The sequence below is a fragment of the Carettochelys insculpta genome, chromosome 20 (assembly GCF_033958435.1).
Source record: "Carettochelys insculpta isolate YL-2023 chromosome 20, ASM3395843v1, whole genome shotgun sequence".
Classification (NCBI taxonomy): Eukaryota; Metazoa; Chordata; order Testudines; family Carettochelyidae; genus Carettochelys; species Carettochelys insculpta.
In genome coordinates this window covers 15,640,623-15,659,360 of record NC_134156.1, presented here as the reverse complement: position 1 = coordinate 15,659,360, position 18,738 = coordinate 15,640,623, and the positions used below count along the sequence as shown (strand labels likewise).

Genomic DNA, 18,738 nt, shown 5'->3' with positions numbered 1-18,738 from the left:
GTGAGGCATTGTGGGATACATACGGGACACCTCTGGAGGCCAATAAAGTTGATTTAAAAAAATGGGATTTCCACACTAGCATTAATTCAACACTTTAAATTCAAACTTGATGCTACATTGACTCACTTTGTGGGTATAATAATATCTTAGTGCTCCCTAAAATTGACCTAACGGCATTCACAGTGAAGACAGTGATACTGTAATATTGAGCTAACTGCCTTAAAGTTGACATTATGATGTAGTACAGACACAGCCTAAATACACAACCTGCTGATAAAGGACTGGCAAAAGTGTGAAAGTAGAAAGAGTGAACAACAATTAAAATATATAACTCCTTTTCTGTTTTTTTTGTTTGAAGTTTTATTTTATTTATTTAATTCCAAACTTGCCCATTTGATTCTTTGACCCCAATGGTTTTGCATTTGTAAAAGTTCACTAAAAACAAAATGACTTTGATAAAGTAGCTTTTGTAAATCAAGCATGGTAAGTTCAGAAGATCTTAACCTACTAGAAGGAGCAGCACAGGCAGGAGTGGCAGTCTGTGGAGGTCCCCATCCCTTCATGTTGTAAGCAGAGACACGAATGTAATAACTTTGGCCCTGCAAATGCATTGAAATGGAAACAGAGAAGTATTAAACATTTCATTTGCAAATATTAACACTAATTTCTTTGCACTTTATTTCTTAAGTACATCATAGAAACACTAACTAATAAATGCTTAGCATAGTGATGTCTGAAATTATTTAGAGCCAGTTCTGGAACCCTAAATCATACTTATTAGAGCCACTGAACTCAATAATCAGAACATAGAAGTTAAATGACTTGCCCAGGAGTATACAGTGAGGCAGTGGCAAAGTGCTGAGATCAGTGAGATTAGTACATCCACACTGCTCACACCAAAGGTCATAGAATCAGGACCTTAGAAAACATGTAGTGAAGTAATGATTACAGGGGTTTTGGGAGCTGTTTATTGGTCTCCTATCAATAAGGGAGTCCCAGTGACTGGGATCAATAAAAATCTTCTTTGTTTAAATAAAAAAAATTACAGGAAGCTTATCTAACTGTATCAACCAGCTTTGGCCTAAAAAGTAGGCTGTAGTTGTCATGAGAACATCCTTTCTTCCCAGGTTTACACTACTTCCCATTCTAGCTGGACTGGAAAAACTGCAGAAACAGCCTCCTTTTGTGGCATTTCAGTCCTTCTCTTCTAGTCCTGGGGGAACCCAGGAAGCACTGAGACTGGCAAAGGTGAAACAAAACAAACTAAATCTTGTTAAAACAATTATCTGTAGGAAAAAAAAAGGTTCTAGTTCAAGCCTCAGGTACAAAGATTATTTATTCCTTACTAATCCAATTTGTTTTGCCCATTGCTCTCCTACACGGCACCACAGTACTCAGTTAGGTGGGTGTGAACTGTACAGCTCTAATGTGTTGCACAATACCTGCTCTATGTAGACTTTGCTGGCACAGAACTAAAAGATATCCAGCTCACCCTGATGTATGATAGAACTTCAAAATTACAAACAGTAGAGCTAGGAATTAACCCCAAGTTACAAAGGGACCGGTCGACCACACACCTCCTTTGGAACTGGAAATATGCGATCAGGCAGCAGAAGGGACAAAAACCAGAACAAACAAAACACAGATACAGGTGGAACCTCTCTAGTCCAGGAACATTTGTAATCCAGCAAGATTTTAGTTAGCGGGATGACCACTTAACATGGGTGCGGCCAAGTTTCCTGTGGTCCCGTAAAGTTTGCTTACAGCCACCAGTCCTGGCTCTCAGTATTCTGTGCTATTATTTAGCTGTAATTTACCCTTAAATGTCTTCTAAGAGCCCAGAAAGCAGTGGAAGTGTTAGTAATTCTGCTGGATAATATTGACTTCCCATGGTCTGGGAAATTCTCTAGGCTGGCATCAGTCAGGTCCTGAGAGTGCCAGACTAGAGTGGTTCAACCTGTACAGTATTAAAAAAAGAAGGAAAATCAGCATTTTTCTTCAGCATAACAAAGTTTCAAAGCTGTGTTAAGTCAATGCGTCAATGTTCAGTTGTAAACTTTTGAAAGAACTAGCATAACATTTTGTTCAGAGCTACTAACATTTCAGAGTTATGAAAAATCTCCATTTCCAAGGTATTCCTCTCTTGGAGGTTCTATCGTAGCTTCCATTTCAAACAGGATTACATGGATAAGCACCAACCAATAAAGCAGCTGAGGAATGTAAAACAGACTTTTATAAGAAACCACTAAGTGTTGTGAACCAGAAAGCAAAGAACTGGAGGAGTAGCCATGTTAGTCTGTGTCCGCAAAAACAACAAGTCCTGTGACATCTGACAAAGTGGATCTTTGCCCACAAAAACATCCTCCAAAATATGTGTTAGCCTATAAGATGCCACAGGACTTCTCAATGAGAAAGCAAAGAAGGATATCTTGATTCTGATGGGCAATTTCAATGAGAAAATTGGAAACATACATACAGGCAGAGAACAGACCATGGGAAAAGAAGGCCTAGGCAACGTTAATGAAAATGGAGAGCACTTAAGTGACTTTTCTTCCTTCAATAGTTCAGTGATAGGTGGTAGTGTTTTTCCACACAAAAGGATCTATAAGATCAGTTAGGTTTCCCCAGACCACCAGTCAGGAAACCTGATTGACCACATCTGTATCAGCAGTTCTTTCAGAAGATCAATGCAGGATGTCTGTGTTAGAAGAGGAGCAGATGTAGGTTCAGACCACCATCTGGTCATGATAAACCTCAAATTCAAGTTCAAGAGATACACCTCAAAATTGGCTAAGCCAGGACTGAGATTCAACATGGAGCAGCTGAAGGATTTAGAGACAAGAGCCAGTTTCCAAGTGGAGCTGTCCAGTGTATATGCACTTCTGATAAACCTTATCCTGAAAGATGCTACTGTGGAACAAATTTGGGAAGACACTGAAACAGCCTGGAAAGAGACTTGTGATAAAACACTGGGAAAGAGGACAAGGCCTCACAAAGAATGGATCACAGCAGAAAATCTTAGACAAGTGAAGGAAAGAAAGTACAGAAAAGCAGCAGTCAACAACAGCAAAATGAGAGCAGCCAAGGCAGAAGTTCAGAGGCTGTATTCAGAAGCCAACAGAGAAGGTAAAAAGTCTGCAAAATAGAACAAGAAGAACTTTGTGAAAAGCCTTGCCCAACAAGTGGACCAAGCCATAGGATGGAAAAACTCAACAGAGCTCTAATAACATCACAGGAAAGCTAGCTCAATCACAGCATTCAGTGGATCAGCAAGTACAGGATAAGGAGGGACATGTGCTCACAAAACCAAGTGAACAGCGCAGTAGATGGAAGGAACACTTTGAAGAGCTACTGAACCGCCCTGCCTACATGGAACCTCTGCAATTACCACCTCCAAATATACCTCTGCAAATTAACAGCAACAGACCTACAAAAGAAGAAATCAGAAAAGCCATTGCCCGTCTGAAAAGTGGAAAAGCACCTGGCCCAGACAACATCCTCACAGAAGCAATCAAGGCAGGTAGTGAGACATCAGTCAACATGATGTAGAATCTATTTGGGAAAATTTGGGACACTGAGGAGATCCCACAAGACTGGAAACACGGCTACCTTATTAAGCTTCCAAAGAAAGGCAACCTGAAGGAATGCAAGAAAAGTGCTTGACATGCCAAATTGTTCACAATGGTGTCTTGACAGAATCCTTCAGCATAATATCAGGAAAATAAAACAGCAGAGATGTAGCACTTTAAAAACTAACAAAATGATTTATTCGGTGATGCGCTTTTGTGGGACAGACCCACTTCATCAGATCAGTCTCGTTTCCAATACAGACTGACATTTATAAGTATAGAGGACCAAAAAAATGTGCAATAAAAACTGACACAGGGGGATGAGAGGTGAGGGGATGTTAATTGTTCTGCCTGAGATAATTATGAGCATCAAAGGAATGGAAGCAGTCCTTGTAATACATGAGGTAATTGATGTCTCTGTTCATACCATGTGTTAATGTGTCAAAGTTGAATATAAATTCCAACTTACAAATTTCTCACTTTAATCTGTTGTTAAATTCTTTTTGTTCCAGGACACAAATTCTCAGGTCTTTAGGAGAATGGCCCACTCCATTGAAGTGTTCACTGACTGGCTTACGTATATTGAGTTTCTTGATGTCTGCTCTATGTCCATTTATTCTTTGGTGAAGGTTTTGCCCAGTCTGTCCAATGTACATAGTGGGAGGGCATTGTTGGCAGATAATGGCATATATAATGTTGCTGTAAGTGCACAAGAATGTAACTAACATGGTTAGGTCCAGTGATGGTATCCCCAGAATAAATATGTGGACAAAGTTGGCAGTGGGGTTTGTTGCAAGGAAAAAATCCAGGATTAGTGTTACTGTGGTGTAGTCTGTGATTGCTGGTGAGAATCTTTCTCAGGTTAGGAGGTTGTCTATAGGAAAGGACAGGCCTGTCACCTAGGTCCTTCTGGAGTGTAGCATCATGATCTACCACTGTTATTGACCCTCTAGGGACTAACTTGAAGTAGCTGGTTTCTGAGTATTCATCTGGCTGACAGAACACCATTTGCCATCACCTATAGCCCCCAACTCAAACCCTTGCAATACATCATTACAAACCAGCAATCTATTCTGGATCATGATGCTACAGTTTTTATTGCAATTTTTTTTCTTGGTCCTCTGTACTTATGTCAGTCTGTATTGGGAATGAGATTGATCTGATTAAGTGGGTCTGTCCCATGAAAGCTCATCACCAAATAAATTATTCTGTTAGTCTTTAAAGTGCTATATTTCTGCTGTTCTGTTTTGTTGGTGTACAGACTAACACAGCTACCTCTCTGTTACCATACTATCAGGAGTGCAGTGAGGGTTGTTGCCTATTTTCTGCTCTTGATCCCAATGGACTGGATTATGAGCTGGGCAACAGATGGCCATCAATGGGGCATCAGTGGACACTTTTCAAACAGCTAGAGGACATTGGTTTTGCTGATGATGTTGCCCTTTCTTTCATACCAACATGAACGCATGGAAGAAAATGTTGCAACATTAGACAAAACTGCCTCAATGATAGGACTGAGCATTAGCAAGGGAAAGACCAAGACAATGAGGATCAACCAGTCCAACAACAACACCATAACACTGGGAGGGGATGACCAGGAAGATGTGGAGCAGTTCACCTACTTGGGGATTATTATAGGCAGAGACCGAGGAAAAGACAAGGACATCAGTGCCAGGATAGGGAAAGCAACAGCTGCAGTCAAGACTCTTCATCCCATATGGAGCTCATAAATAACATCTGCAGAGACGAAATTGCAGATCTTCAACACAAGTGTGAAGACTGTGCTCTTGCATGGATGTGAGACCTGGCAAACTAAAAACGTCTTCAAATCACAAGCTACAGACATTCATAAACAGAAGCCTGAGGTACATCCTTTAGATCAAAATTGCAAGACTTTGTCACTAATGGGCTACGTCTACACGTGCACGCTACATCGAAATAGCTTATTTCGATGTAGCAACATCGAAAACGTCTACACGTCCTCCAGGGCTGGCAACATCGACGTTCAACTTCGACGTTGGGCAGCACGACATCAAAATAGGCGCTGCGAGGGAACGTCTACATGCCAAAGTAGCACACATCGAAATAAGGGTGCCAGGAACAGCTGCAGACAGGGTCACAGGGCAGACTCAACAGCAAGCCACTCCCTTAAAGGGCCCCTCCCAGACACAGTTGCACTAAACAACACAAGATACACAGAGCCGACAACTGGTTGCAGACCCTGTGCATGCAGCATGGATCCCCAGCTGCAGCAGCAGCAGCCAGAAGCCCTGGGCTAAGGGCTGCTGCACACGGTGACCATAGAGCCCCGCAGGGGCTGGAGAGAGAGCGTCTCTCAACCCCTCAGCTGATGGCCGCCATGGCGGACCTTGCTATTTCGATGTTGCGGGATGCGGATCGTCTACACGTGCCCTACTTCGACGTTCAACTTCGAAGTAGGGCGCTATTCCCATCCCCTCATGGGGTTAGCGACTTCGACGTCTCGCCGCCTAACGTCGATTTCAACTTCAAAGTAGCGCCCAACATGTGTAGCCGTGACGGGCGCTATTTCGAAGTTGGCACCGCTACTTTGAAGTAGCCTGCACGTGTAGACGCGGCCATGATGAGCTTTGGAACAGAGCAGAACAAGAACCACTTGGTGTTCATATCAAGAGAAGAAAGTGGGGATGGCTAGGCCACGCTTTCAGGACGCCATCATCCAGCATAGTCTGTCAAGCTGTCACATGGAACCCACATGGAAAATGCAAAATAGGAAGACCTTGGACAACGTGGAGAAGATCTACTGAGGTTGAAGGACAACAACTGGGGTACTCTTGGACTGAGCTTGAAGTTTTGTCTCAAGAAAGAGAGATGTGGAGGAGACTCGTAGATGACCTATGCTCCACTCAGAGTATAAGGGTTAGCCAAGTGAGTCACAGTGCACTGCTGACAACATACCCAACATGCAGGAAGCACATGCTATGGCCCAGCAGTCTAGAAAAGTTTAATATCAAATGTCGTCAGAGAAAATATGTCTGCCCTTTTCTGGCTGGGAGGTTTCCATAGTGTGCCCATCCTTTTCCTCTCTGCTGGATCTACACTATAGTCCACCTGAACTCACTTTGATTTAGCTAGTGTGAGTAACAAGAGCAGTGGCGCTGCAGCAGGTAGCCACCTAAGTAAATACCCAGGATTCCAGACAGCCAGGGTTGAACCCTCACTGATAGACAAGTTAGTGCCGGTATACTTACATGTTCTGCAATCGGGTCCTACCTGCAATGCCGACCTATTCCTACCTAGACACACATATTTGAGAATGTTAACCTAAGCACTCGGTCAGAGCTCTAATGCCCCTGATTCAGCAAACTGGTCAGTGGATTTTGAAATAAGCTTGTCATTCTCCCTGCTGATTTTGCCTTTCGGGCCTGATTCGATACCTAGTGAAGGCTCTCATTGACTTCAGTGGGTGAGGGATCAAGTCCCAATTGAAAAGTTTCAGTGAAAATGTGTGTGTGAATTTTGAACAAGGTTTCTTCCTCTCACTCATTTGCAGAACCAGAATTTGCATGCTCCAATATTCACAAAAAGCCCTCCGAAAAGGGTTACAAACATATGGTTGGCGTTAGCTGGCTTAAAAATTCAAGTGAATATTCATGAGAGATTTTCTCCATCACTGCCCCAGTTCTTATCTGTATGAAAATAAATGTCCGCTTCAAAGACTGCAATCACTGACTTTGTTCCTGAATGAGGCAGAGGAGACAGAATTGTTATTTTAACCATCAGACATGCAGTCAGGATTGGATCGCTCCGGAGTCTTTGATCTGCACGAAGATTATCCAGTGATCCAGCGAGCAGTGGCTTTCCTTCAAATCTTTTCTGATCTCCCTATAACATGACAATTTACAAAACATTTCATGCTGTCTCTCTATTCCTTTGTGACTTTCAGATTATGGATACCAGACATATCATGCTTAATGACTGGCAGTTGTTGTCAGAGGAATGGCACTCTGTTGTTCTTGCCAAGAGGCCTGGGTGCAAATGTCACAGCTCTTGTACCGTTGGGGGAGTTTAAGATCTAAATTAATGAGATGGCATTTACCATTCGGAGGCCTGTGATGGTGCATCTCAAAGACTGAAGATTATCCATAATTATTTCCCCAGCCAAAGGAGAAAAATCTTCTGAACAGCTCCATTCCACTAGAAAATAAATAACACAGGAAAAATGTAATCAGATTACAATGTCGGGTAAAGACATAGAGGCCATTTAGCACTTTTGAAATTAACTAGCTGCCTTTTTCTTTTCCTATCCTCTGTGATCGCCCATTTCTCTATTAACGATTCCAGAGGGCTATTGCAAGGCAAAATAATGTTTCACAACACTGTGAACAGCAACTGACTGTGGTTTGTGTTTGTGTTTCAGTAAGAAAAAATAGCTCAAAAGCTTTTTCATAAAAGTATGTTTAAAATATTTTGGCATGCAGGTAACAATCAGCACTTGCTCTCATTTAAGCAACTTCCTTCAAAGAAAAAGCAGCAGTAGAAAAATTATATTGTGTGGAGGATTTGTGCCTGCAAACACCACAAAGCAAGCCTACAAATCAAAAGCAGCAGCAAGCCCTAATCTTGCAGTCAGATTTGCATGGGAGCCTGGTGCCTATGCAGAGCCCTCTGGAAATCAATGAAGTTTCACATGAATGCCAAAGTCTGATCATAGATTCACAGATTCCCAGGCCAGAAGGGACCACAGTGGTCATGTAGTCTGACCTCCTGTGGAAGAACTTGCCCAAAATAATTCCTAGAGAACATCTTTGAGAAAAAAAACACCAGTCCAGATTTAAAAGTGGGCAGTGATGGAGAACACTCCATGATTCTTGATAAATTGTGCCAAAGTTTCATCATTAAAATGTACATATTATTTAAAGTCTCATATTTTCTAGCTTCACTTTCCAACCAGTGGTTGTGTTCTACCTTTGCCTGCTGGACTAAAGTGCCAGTCATCAAAAATCTGTTCCCCAGGTACATATAAACTGTGATCAAGCCACCCCTTAACAGATGCTTTGGTAAAATTTCAATTGGAGGCATGAACCCTCTGGGAAGTTGTCAGTGGAGGTCCAGACCCCTTTGGAAATCTATTGTCTCGCTCTATTCAGTCTGGTCAGTCAGTTTTCAGTCTCAGTCTTTAGCCGACCACTCAGATATAATCCATGTGTAACCCACGTACCGTGAGGTGTGGCTCATTGTCCCATGCAATGGCACTTACACCACTTGCAGAGTCTTTTCTACTGCCTTAGCTGAGAAGCTTTTAGCTCAAACTGTACAGGCTTCTGCACAGAGGTCCCAGGATTGAGTCTGCCTGTGGGCCGTTACACATGGACTCCCCAGGGGGTCTATGGACCACCATCAGTTGAGCATCACTGATCTGTCACAGTAAGGCATGTGTTCCATCCCTTCAGTCATCCTTGTGGCTCTTCTTGGACCCTCTCCAATTTATCACCATCCTTCCTGAATTGCCAGCCCCAGAACTGGAAAATATTGCACAGCAGCCAGACCAATGTCAACTACTCTACTTACCTAGTTGTGCATCCAAGGATCATATTAGCTTTTTGGCTAGAGCATCCCTTTGACAGCTCATGTTTAACTGCAAGAATTTTTCAGCCCCTGCATCGCAGAACAGAATAAACATAGCCTACATATTATAACACATCATGTAGCTTGGACTGCAGGATCCAGGCCACAAAAGGATGTTACCCCTTTCTAGGCCTAAGAGTTGGCCTGAGTGGACAGTGAAACTTTGGGTTCTTGCAGGTTGTTCCAGTTAGTTAGAGAAATGGGATGGCGCTAGATACCTCTGATGCAATTCTGTTTATTTACAAACAACACCCTGTTTCCCTGAACACAGAGGGAATCAAAGGCTCCACATCACTAGAGTGATTTGTCAGTAGAAGTTACTGTCAGAAGATATCTTTCAACAAAACTTCTGTCGACAGATTGCGTCCAGACTGCAAAGTGGACACAAAGAGCGATCTGCTCTGTCCACAGAGAGTGGCCAGACTGCCCGGCCACTTTATCAACAGAATAGCCAACCAGAAGTACAGCAGACATGACTGCTCGGTGTCCCGGAAGCCCTCCCTGTCAACAGAAGCCCCCTCAAAATGTCCAGACTGGCCTTCTGTCAACAGATCTTTGTCAACAGAGGTGTTTTGCCTCATGGGGAGTGGCAGAACGGTGTAGAAAAAAGTGCTGCATTCTGTCAATTTACTGTCGATAGAACACCTTGGGAATGTGGATGCTCCATGGGTATTGTTGACAAAACTCTCTATTGTATACATAGCCAAAGAGGAGATAGGTTCTTGGCTTATAGCCCCAAAACTTTTAACCAGTGCCACACTGTGTCTAAGCTGTGTCTGACTCTCCCTCCCTCTCCTCCCCCCACCCCACCCAAAACAATATCCTGTGAAACCCACTATGCACGTAGTACTAAATCCTAGGCAGACTTGCAAACATATTAGTTTTAGGTATTGGCCTTTATAAAGGTGTGCATCTGTATCTTACAGCTATCTGAAATGATGGGTTGGAGTTGTATCCACCAGCTTCAATGATGTTCTGTCCAACCCACAACAGAATCCTCTCTGGGCCTGACCCAAAGCTCACTGAAATCAATAGCAACGGAGGGTCCTGCGACACCTTACAGACTTATAGGTCCTGCCACAGGACCCTTTGTTGCTGTTACAGATCCAGACTAACACGGCTACCCCTCCGATACTTGAAATCAATAGGACTCTTTTGACTGACTTCTCTGAACATAGGACCAGATCGCTCTTCTGTATCACATGCTTGTGTTATATAATCAGAGATGTCACTTTGAGCTATGAAGAACTACTGAGCAGTAGCCCACAATGAACATGAATCAAATGATGCCATATTGACATATGCTTTGCAATTGAAAGGGTTTATTTTGCAGACTTAAGTAGATCTTTACTTATGTAAGTGTAAGCATGAACTTATAAGGAATACTTATGAGAGAAAGGTTTACTAGATCAGTCCCATAAATCTCCCCACTCCATTTCTTGCAAAAATGAATGAAAACATAAAAATCACACTAAAATAGAGCAAAGCAGACCAGTGGAACAATTTTTAAAATGAGCCTGAGCAAATGGGGACAGGTGACAGGAAAATAGCCTGTTATTTAAAAAATTGTACTTGAGCCATGACAGGTACCATGGGTGTAGTTAAGGGTCAGTTACTACTGTATCTGGGATGTAATAGTCAAGCACTTAAAAAATGCGTCAGGCTCAAACTCACAGACAAGCTGTCATCTTGCATGTGTATTTTAGCAGAGCCCCATGATCTCATTAAGGACCAAATTCTCCTCTGCCAAATGCTGATGTAAGTGTGGAGATTCTCCATTAATCTGAATTTACATCAATGTAACTGAGAGGAGAATTTGTCCCAAAGACCTCTACATTTTAGAACTTCCAAATTCCACATGGCTGTTGTGATTTCCAAAAGATCTAGCCAGAGCCTACAATTCTCACCCAGCTCACTGGTAAACCTGAATCTGCCTTATTTGGAAAAAAGCAAATATTTCACAACATTTTCTGCTCAGCATACACAGCAATTAATATCTACATTTCTGCAGGGTTGCCAAGACCAGAGACCCACTCCACCTTTCCCATCTCTTCTCAGTCTGTCCCCCACCCTCCACTGTGTGAACATCACTCTCACATGCTCAGTTCTGAAACACTTTTAGCATTCACTGCTACATAAACAATGTCGTTCTTGATTTTGTCCATTTGGCTCTGGCTTTACTCAGGCTATATTTTCCTTGAATTCCATGGAGTTTTAACTACCTATCTACTGACGGCTTTAATGGAGTCAGAGGGCTATCTCCATCTGCCTCTATGAAAATGTAGAGATTGTTACTGTAAGATCTTTTTTTTTTTTTTTAAATGTGGAAGATTTAATTATAGCAGTGCCAGTAAGTGCCATTATACTTGATGGCCTGTCAGAGTTTCCATTGTAAACCATGATTTTCAGGGTTTTATAACTCAGCTGTATTAAATCACTTAGGACTGAAGTCTGGTGTGCATGCTGCTAGCTCAGACATGTTCCCTTACTGCGGTAGGGTACATTGGAGAAGTACATCTTAAGCAGCTGAGCATCCAACAAACAGGCTTCCAGTCATTTCAGATGCCTTTTATTTTCCCAAGGATCTAGGTGAAATAAGATGGTGTCATGTGGGCCAGATTCTGTAGAACAGCACTTTGCTCTGCTCACCCCAATGGGACCAGAGGCAGAGTCAGGTGTTAGCTGACATGAGAAATTGTGTGTATCTGTGCATCTGAGACAACACTTTGCAGCTCTGAGGGAGCAGGGACTAGCAACCCCCTTTGGCTGCTCCAGAGATTGGAGAGGCCCTGGACATAAATAACACAGCCCAAGAGGACCATATAAATCACGGCAGCCCCTCCACAGGAAGCCCCATGGCCTGTTGTGCTATTAGGAATCTCTGTCATGCTGCAGCCCAGTCCCAGTTATGCCCCTCCTGCTCCAGGACATCCACTGCTCAACCACTTACAGGCAAGTGAGCAACACATCCATCTTCCCCAGTGCTTGTGCCAGGGGAAGCCTACCCCAGTGGAACCAGGGCTTTTAGGGTTCTTTACGCTGCTCAGGCTGGTTTCCCCAGCGTAAAGGATTTGGTGGAGGACGTGTGAAGAGAACAACCAGTATCAGAACCTGGTCCTTAATACAACGAAAGCCTGTTGAGGAAGGAGTGTGGCCCTGATTTTCATTGCACTCGGACTCCTTGACACCTCTCTATAATTTTTTTCATGCCCCTTTGAAGGTCTCTTATGAACTGCCAGGGAGGTGTAAAAAGACCTTTGTGTAAACGAGAATCAAGCTCCTGTGTCTGTGTATGTATTTGGACAGCATTTAGCACTGGGGTGGCCAATAAGTTTTGATGGGGGCCACGCCAATATTTTGGTAAGTGGGCAAGGGCTGCACGCTTCTATGGAGGGAGTGCTGGGTCTGAGATGGAGGCTGGATACAGACGGTAGCTGAGGGTAGGGGTCTGGGGTGCAGGAGAGGGTGTGGGGTCTGAAAGGGTGTGTACAGGGGTGCAGGGTCTGGGCAGGGGTATGGATATAGGAGAGGATTCTAACCTGGGGCTGGGGTGCAGGGTCTGGGTGGGAGTTGGGTTGGGTGGTCAGAAGCAGGCTCTGATTAGGAGGCACTTAGCTAACCAGCTCCTGGCCAGAAGCATTCACAGGCAGGCTTTCCTGCCTGCCAGTAGCCCCTGCCCACTGGATGTTCCATGTGGCTCTCTGTCCCATGGGCTGAGGTGGGGTGGGGGACACTTCAAGTGCTGCTCCTTTCCTGAACAAAATCTCTTCGCTCCTATTGGCCAGTTTCTGGCCAATAGGAGCTGACAGGTTTTGCTGGGGGCTGGGGCAGCACGAGACACTATCCACCTCTGCAACCACAGTGGTGGCTGCAGGCTGGATTAAAAGGACTGGTGGGCTGGATCTTGCCCATGCCTGAGCTAGCATAATGGGGTCCCATGCTTGCTTGAGACCTGTGGAAGCTAATACAGTTCTACAACAATAATGGCTAATAGCTTGTAGAAGGATCCCTCCAGAAAGAGATAAGCGAAGACCTTAAGGGCTAATTACATTCAGAGAAAAACTGCCCCCCAAACTGCAGAATGTGCTCTGAAAGGGAAGTGATGGAGGCGCATCTGTTGACCAGGCTCTCAACATGTGCTTTACCGTTTCTTCATTTTCAGAAGAGCCAGGGTAGGAAGCAACATGTGAACAGACACAACAAGGTCACCAAGTGTGTACTGGAGCCTCTGTGACAGGTACCAATATAAAACACATTGTACAGTATTATGGCCACCGCTTCAAAAGTGCTCTTGAAAATGAAGCTAAGATTTTATGGGATTTGGCAATTGGCACAGACTGAATAGTGCAGGCAAACAGGCCTGCCACAGTGGTTGTGGAAAAGACCATGTTAATGGAGACTGCTGTGCCAGCTGACAGAAACAGAAATAAGAAAGAAGAGAAGATATGAAGTCTGAAGAACTCTGCCACATAGTAGAACAGTTATGGACAACAAGGAAAAAGGCTGCCAGTGATCACCAGAGCAACCAAGAAGAGTTTGAATGAGCTCCTCAAAGACACAGGAGGAGTACAAGGCCTCACCATCAGTGACCTCCAGCAGACAATACTCTTAGGCCTGCAAAAATGTAAAGGAAAGTCCAAGGAGAACAAATGAGAGGATCTGAGCACCCAACATATGAGAATTCTCAGCAGAGTTAACAAAACTCTTGACTACCCAATGGTAAGGAGCCAAAATCAGGATTTATTAGTGACTTGTGGGGTAAATTTTAGACAGTAACTGTCCTCTTTCATCCTTAAAGAGTTTGTCTGTTATGAAGGCTGTTTGTTTAAAAATAACCAAACAAAACATCCCAATATTGTAATACTGAAGGACAATAATTAAATAGATAATAAAAATAATAATTTATTCTCCCTGCAAAAAAAAAAAAAAAAGTTCAGGGTCACAGAACTCAAAGAAAGAAACCAGGTAATTTAAGGGCAACAACACGAAAAGTCTGAATTCCCCTCCCTCCACAACCATTGTTTTGTTTTGAATGGCACAATGAGGAGGCTTTCAAAATAAACAAAACAAAAATGCATTGTAAACAGATGAAAGCCTCCCTGACAGCCCTGGGAGAACTGCTGCCCGGTCTCACACCGCTAGCTGGTGGCATGAGACAAGGACAGGTGATCCTTCCTGACTAGCACTTCCTAGAGCACTGGGCAGGTGCCTAGCTATTGTGTCCAGGGCAATACTGCAAGTAATGCAGTATCCTCTGGTATGCCACACCATGGAGCTATTTTTAGTGGGTACAGCACACCAGAGTGAAACAGGAAGAGACAACAGCCCCCACTTCTCTCCCCTCTCCCTTTCCCCCTCGCTGCTTCTCCCAGTGGGGCAAGGAGCAGAAATTCATGGCAGCTCTGTGAAGGGGTAGGGGGCATACACAGGCAGAAAGTTCTTGTCCTTTCCCTCCTTGCTTCTTTCTTCTCCAGTCGCTGTATCATTCTGAGTCCCCCCCTGCCTCCACATTATGTGTATTGGGCAAGGGGGGAAAGGGGAAGAACATGAAGGTCCTGGGCTGCGGTGGAGGTACATGGGGGAGTCAGATGGGGAGAGCAAAATTATCCTCTCCCCAGTTGGTGTTCACTTCCCTTCTCACACCAGCAAAATCTTTTGATTACTTGCACCAGTCCGGGGAAGAGTAGCTGCCACACCACAGGTAGGCCTGAACTTCGAGCGTAGCGCCATCTTGAAGGATAGCCTGAAGAATGGTCATGTTTTTCTAGCATAGCTGTTGAGTATTTAGCCTCTGATCTCCTGAGATATCCCACTCTTCCCCAGCTGCTGGGAAGAAGTTCAGCAATACCAGGATTTGGCCATTATTTTTCAACCTATGCAGCTGTGGCTTGGTGACAAACTTGATGGGATTCCAGCTTGTCCCCACAGGCCAGGCTGCAGGAACCATTTCAAAGGGGGACTCCATGTACTCCGACAGCTGTTCTTTAAAGCAGAGCTGAGCAACTTTTTTAGACAGTGTTATCACAACATCTCAGATAAGCAGAGCTTAGCAACAGCACCAAGCAGATTTTTCAATTTTGACAGAAATAACGAACATTTGACAAAAAGCTGCAAGAATTTTTTGAAAAATGTTTTTTGAGAGCTATGTTACAGCTGGTTTCCATTTTACTCATTTCAAAAATTCATTCCACTTTCAAGTTTCAGTGAAAAATATTCAACACTATTTTCCACTAGAACTAATTCAAATTCCCCAATTTGTGAGTTTTTGGCAACATTTTGGTTGAAATTTTGATTTTTACAGAGCCATGCCCCCCAGGATATTTTTTTCAATTAAATTTTTTATCCAGTTGTGGTTTTTTTATTAATACTGACTTTAATTTTCACATTTTTCCACAATTTTCAACCCATTGTACTGAAAAGATTAAAATCATATTGTGGCCCAGCAGAAATTCGAGTGCCAACCACTGATGATCAGAGCACTCACAGCCAGCAGCATGTGTTTCTATTGGTGGTTCACATCCACACATGCCTTGTGCACATACAATTTATACTACCCATGGATGGAAAAAATTAGAGGGTACATTGCTGCATAACAAACCTGATTCTATGGCTTATTTATTCACACAATAGTATTGTTACATAAAATAGTTGCAGTTAAAAGAAGCTAATATGTCTGTAGCATAATCATCATAATAGTTCATAAATGCAGCCTCATCCATTAACTTCAACTGACATTTGATGAGGCTTAGGATACAGAGAAACATTTCACCCTGAGGTTAATGTGCTTCCTGGTGCATCTTATCAGTGTGCACTGAGGGGAATTTTGGCAGACATTTCATTGCATCTCTTTTTTTTTTATTAGCTTACCTTGCAAAGATTGGTTGAAATAAACAAATTACTGGTGCCGTTGTTTGAATGCAGTTGACTAAGGAGGAGTATAAACATACGGCTGGAGAATGCCGGGCAGTAATCAGGAAAGCGAAAGCACAATTGGAACTGCAGCTGGCAAGGGATGTGAAGAGTAACAAGAAGGGTTTCTACAGGCAAGTGAACAATAAACGGGTTATCGGAGAAGGTGTGGGGCATTACTGGATGAGGGAGGTAACCTAGTGACAGATGATGCAGGAAAAGCTGAAGTGCTCAATGCTTTTTTTGCCTCAGTCTTCACCGACAAAGTCAACTTCCCCACGACGGTCCTAGGTGATGCAGTACGGGAAGGTGGAGGGCGGCCATCTGTGGGGAAGGAACAAGTTCTGAGCTATCTAGAAAAACAAGATGTGCACAAGTCCATGGGTCTGGATTTAATGCACCCCAGGGTACTGAGGGAATTGGCAGAGGTCATTGCTGAAACTTTGGCCGTTATCCTTGAAGACTCTTAGAGATCAGGGGAGATACCCGATGACTGGAAGAAGGCAAACGTAGTGCCCATCTTTAAAAAAGGAAAGAAGGAAAATCCAGGGAACTATAGACCCATCAGCCTTACCTCAATCCCTGGGAAAATAATGGAGGGAATCCTCAAGGAATCCATTCTGGAGCACTTGGAAGAAGGGAAAATGATCAAAAGTAGCCCACATGGATTCACCAGGAGCAAGTCCTGCCTGACTAATCTGATTAGCTTCTATGACGAGGTAACAAGCTCTGTGGACTTGGAGAAGTCAGTGGATGTGATATACCTTGACTTCAGCAAGGCTTTTGATACTGTCTCCCACAACATTCTTGTCCATAAATTAAGGAAATAGGGATTGGATCCTTGGACTATAAGATGGATAGAAAGCTGGCGTGACGGTTGGGCCCAATGGGTAGTGGTCAATGGCTCAATAGCTGGATGGCGGTCTGTTTCAAGCAGAGTGCTGCAAGGCTCGGTTCTGGGGCCTGTGTTATTCAACATCTTTATTAATGACCTGGATGAGGGACTGGATTGCACCTTCAGCAAGTTTGCGGATGACACAAAACTAGGGGGAGAGCTAGCTATGTTGAAGGGTAGAGAGAGAATCCAGAGGGACCTGGATAAATTGGAGGACTGGGCCAAAAGAAATCTGATGCAGTTCAACAAGGAGAAGTGTGGAGTCCTGCACCTGGGGTGGAAGACTCCCAAGCATTGTTACAGGCTGGGGACCGACTGACTCAGCAGCAGTACTATGGAAAGGGACCTAGGGGTTATGAAAGGCTGGATATGAGTAAACAGTGTGCCCTTGTAGCCAAGAAGGCTAACAGCATACTAGGGTGCATTAGGAGGAGCATTTCGAGCAGATCTAGAGAAATAGGTGTTCCTCCATATTCTGCACTGGTGAGGCCACATCTGAAATATTGTGTCCAGTTTTGGGCCCCCCAGTATAAAAAGGATGTGGATTTGCTGGAGCAGGTTCAGTGAAGGGCAACAAAAATGATTAAGGGTCTGGAGCACAAGACCTGTGAGGAGAGGCTGAGGGATTTGGGCTTGTTTAGTTTACAGAAGAGAAGACTTAGAGGTGATTTAACAGCAGCCTTCAACTTCCTGAAAGAGGAGGAGGTGAGAAACTGTTCTCAGTGGTGTCAGATGGCAGAACAAGGAGTAATGGTCTGAAGTTGAAGAAGGAGAGGTGTAGGTTAGATACTAGGAAAAACTACTTCACCAGGAGGTTGGTGAAGCATTGACTGCATTGCCTACAGAGGTGATGGATTCTCCATCCCTCAAGGTTTTTAAGTCCCAGCTTGACAATGTCCCGGCTGGGATGACTTAGTTGGGGTTGATCCTGCTTGAAGCAGGGGGCTGGACTAGATGACCTCCTGAGGTCCCTTCTAGCCCTGTGATTCTGTGAATGCAGTTTTTTAGTGTGTTTAGTGTGTGGTGTGTTGTAGAAATGAACTTCATAGTTGGAATACTTGTTGCTGGGATAATAATATTCAACACAATGGCACAGGAGGATGCTTAAAAGGACATGGGCTATTAATGATGCATCATAGTGTCATCCCCAATCTGACACAGCCATAGCAATTAAGAGACTAATGCTCCATTGTTTTATCGCCTCCCGCTATTACTTGGGTAGTGCAAAAAGTCAGTAAGGCAGATGGAGCTGCTCGTCAAAGAATTCCCCTAGTGAACTGGGCATAGCCGGAATTTAGCCAAATCTCTATTCATTTTGGCATCCAAGTAACTGGAAATTGGGCACAGGCAGCTCAGCCTGAGAACAGGACAAGTGCAAGTGTCACTCAGAACCACCTTCTGCCAACCCCACTTCCTTCACTGAGCACAGCTTGGTAGGATATGAGAATGGTTAATGGCTAAACTCTCATAAGCCGCGTCTACACGTGCCGGCTACTTCGAAGTAGCCGCGCCAACTTCGAAATAGCGTCCGCCATGTCTACACGTGGTGGGCACTATTTCGAAGTTGAAATCGACGTAAGGTGGCAAGACGTCGAAGTCGCTATCCCCATCAGGAGATGGGAATAGCGCACTACTTCGACGCTGAACGTTGAAGTAGGGCACATGTAGCCGATCCGTGTCCCGCAACATTGAAAGAGCGGGGTTCGCCATGGCGGCCATCAGCTAAAGGGTTGAGAGACACTCTCTCCAGCCCCTGAG

General features: G+C 44.0%; 1 protein-coding gene across 1 annotated transcript in view; it reads right to left on the bottom strand.

Moving 5' to 3' along the window:
• ANKFN1 (ankyrin repeat and fibronectin type III domain containing 1) overlaps nucleotides 1-18,738 on the bottom strand; it is a 135,658-nt gene that overhangs the window by 61,075 nt on the left and 55,845 nt on the right. The window contains exons 5-6 of the mRNA XM_075014759.1: nucleotides 7,648-7,745; nucleotides 509-599 (exon numbers count right to left, since the gene is read on the bottom strand). Of these exons, the coding sequence (XP_074870860.1) occupies nucleotides 509-599; nucleotides 7,648-7,745 (189 nt within the window). The remainder of the gene's footprint in view (nucleotides 1-508; nucleotides 600-7,647; nucleotides 7,746-18,738) is intronic.